Raw genomic sequence first — 2,150 nt, forward strand, 5'->3', positions numbered from 1 at the left:
GGAGGAGCAGCCCCCGCCCCGCTTCTGGGCTTCCGCAGTGCCAGATGTGGCTGGTTCCAGGGGCAAAGTCTTCTAAAACAGTGTTTTTCCCCGTGATAGAATAGACTTTACTGAAAAGAAAAAGCAACCCGAAACTGAAACGCTGCCGAGTTCCTCTCGGTGTCCTTAAATCACGACTAAGTTTTTACATCAACAGTCCCACATGTCCTTCTTTTTCCTTTCTTTTTCTCCTTTTTTTTTTTTTTTTTGGCTTGTTTTGTTTCCTAGGACTTACGGGCTGCCCCGTTTCACTCCTGAATAGACAAATGTCCTGAAACACCAAAAAAACCTCCCGGAGATAGACAGAGTGGGATTATTCATCAGGGTCTGCTTGGGGGTTTGCTCATGCCTGCAGCGACAGTGGCCGTACACACGAAAATCAGCCCCTTTTTGGGGGAAAAAAATGCTCATTTATGGATGTCAATACCTCACCCAGTCTCTGCCCCAGCAGAGGCTGCCGGGAGAGGCGCAGCCCTGGGAGAAGCCACCTCCACCTCCTCCCACCCCGCATTGGGGAGGGTGATGCTTTCCCTTCAGCGCTTTCTCCTTGGAGGTTCGTTTGATGACTTTGGACTCTGGAGCGTCTTGGGATGAGGAATTGCAGCTCCTGGTGGGGGAGGTGGAGCCTGGAGCCGCTCCAAAGCCCCAACTTGTGCACCCCGAACCTGGGCAAAGGTTGGAGATGTTGGGTGCAGCCTGGTGCCTCTGGAACCTCATGCCCCTCCAGTGAGTGACTTCTCTTTCTGCGGAAGGGTGGGAGGTTTAGAAGACTTAATTTCTGAGAGCTTTGAGAGCAAATAGTGGGGAGAGGGGCAGAGCAGGGGCTGCAGCGGGAGCCGCCTGTGGTCCCATTCCACCCTGGAGTGAGGGTTCCTCCCGACACCAGGGTGGTGGTGCAGGTGCTTTGGTGGGACTTGTGGAGCCTCTGTTGGGCGCCTTCTCCCCCATGGCCTCTGCGGTGGCTGGAACACCCCCTTGACCGCCCTCTGCCTCCCCTCCCACCCTCTGCTCCAGCTGCGGCCGCAGATGGGCTTCCGCGCCATCCCCAGGGGCCTCCTGGGCTTTGTGGTGACTCTCCACCTCCTGCGGTTGGGATCAGGTAGGGATGCTGCAGGGACGGGGGGGCTTTCGCCCGCTCTGGGTGGGAGCTGTGGGGCAGGGGAGGTGCCCTGGGGTGGAGGGCCCTAAACCCAGAGCTCGGCCGCCTGTGGGTTCTCCTTTCGCTTTCGCTTTGGCTCTTGATGCCACACGTCCCCTTGCCCCGGGCCACCCATGGTCCCGTCCCGCAGTGCTGCCCTGAAGCGTTTGTGGCTGGGGTGGGGGCCGTTCTCTGGGTGGGGGTCATGTTCTGCAGCAGGTTCCCCCTCCCAGGAAACCTCCTTCTCCTTCAAGTCCTCCCACTCCCTCTCCAGTTTCTCCAGTGTCATTGGAGCACGGGGAGGGCGAAGCGCTGCCCACAAGATGGAGCGTGCTCCGCTCACGCCGAGCTCGCCCCTCGCCGTGCGACACCCCTCAATTAACGTAGGCGCCATCTCTGTGTCCTTCTCCCTCACCAAGCTCAATTCAGAGTGGTGGGACCACGCCACCCTCTGCGTGCCACCGTGGGGCAGGACATCGTGCTGCCATGTCACTTGTCCCCCGCCGTGGACGCTCAGAACTTGGAGATCAGGTGGATCCGGCACCAGATCTCTGAAACGGTGCACCTCTATCGAAATGGAGAGGACGTGTACGGGGCACAGATGGAAGAGTACATTGGAAGGACAGAGTTGGCCAGAGATGGTCTCTCCAGTGGAATCCTGGACTTGCGGATCAGTGGGGTGAGACCCTCTGACGACGGCCAGTACGTCTGCACTGTGCGAGATGCTGACTCCTATGGAGAAGCTCTGGTGGAGCTGGAGGTGGCAGGTGTGTGGCCGGTGTGGTGTTTCCAGGGGATGGTCCAGGTGTCCCCGGGTTTGTGTGTCCCTCCCACACCTCTGTCCCGTCCTCACGCCCACCCATTCGGTGCCGAAGGCCAAGAGCCGTGGACAGAGGTCGGTCCGAGGGGGCTCTTCCCACGGGTGCTGTTTCCTGGGAGATGCGGGGTCATTTGGCATCAACGCCCTCCGGTT

The 2,150-nt window shown here is 59.3% G+C and overlaps 1 protein-coding gene across 1 annotated transcript in view; it reads left to right on the top strand.

The window, feature by feature from the left end:
- The window catches only part of LOC104288028 (myelin-oligodendrocyte glycoprotein-like), a gene marked incomplete at its 3' end in the record, with an annotated part of 9,468 nt that extends 7,524 nt beyond the window's left edge, over positions 1 to 1,944 (top strand). The window contains exons 2-3 of the mRNA XM_009886765.1: positions 1,054 to 1,138; positions 1,597 to 1,944. Of these exons, the coding sequence (XP_009885067.1) occupies positions 1,054 to 1,138; positions 1,597 to 1,944 (433 nt within the window). The remainder of the gene's footprint in view (positions 1 to 1,053; positions 1,139 to 1,596) is intronic.
- Between the last annotated feature and the right edge of the window lie 206 nt (positions 1,945 to 2,150).

Source organism: Charadrius vociferus, unplaced genomic scaffold (assembly GCF_000708025.1).
Source record: "Charadrius vociferus isolate BGI_N301 unplaced genomic scaffold, ASM70802v2 scaffold656, whole genome shotgun sequence".
Taxonomy (NCBI): domain Eukaryota; kingdom Metazoa; phylum Chordata; class Aves; order Charadriiformes; family Charadriidae; genus Charadrius; species Charadrius vociferus.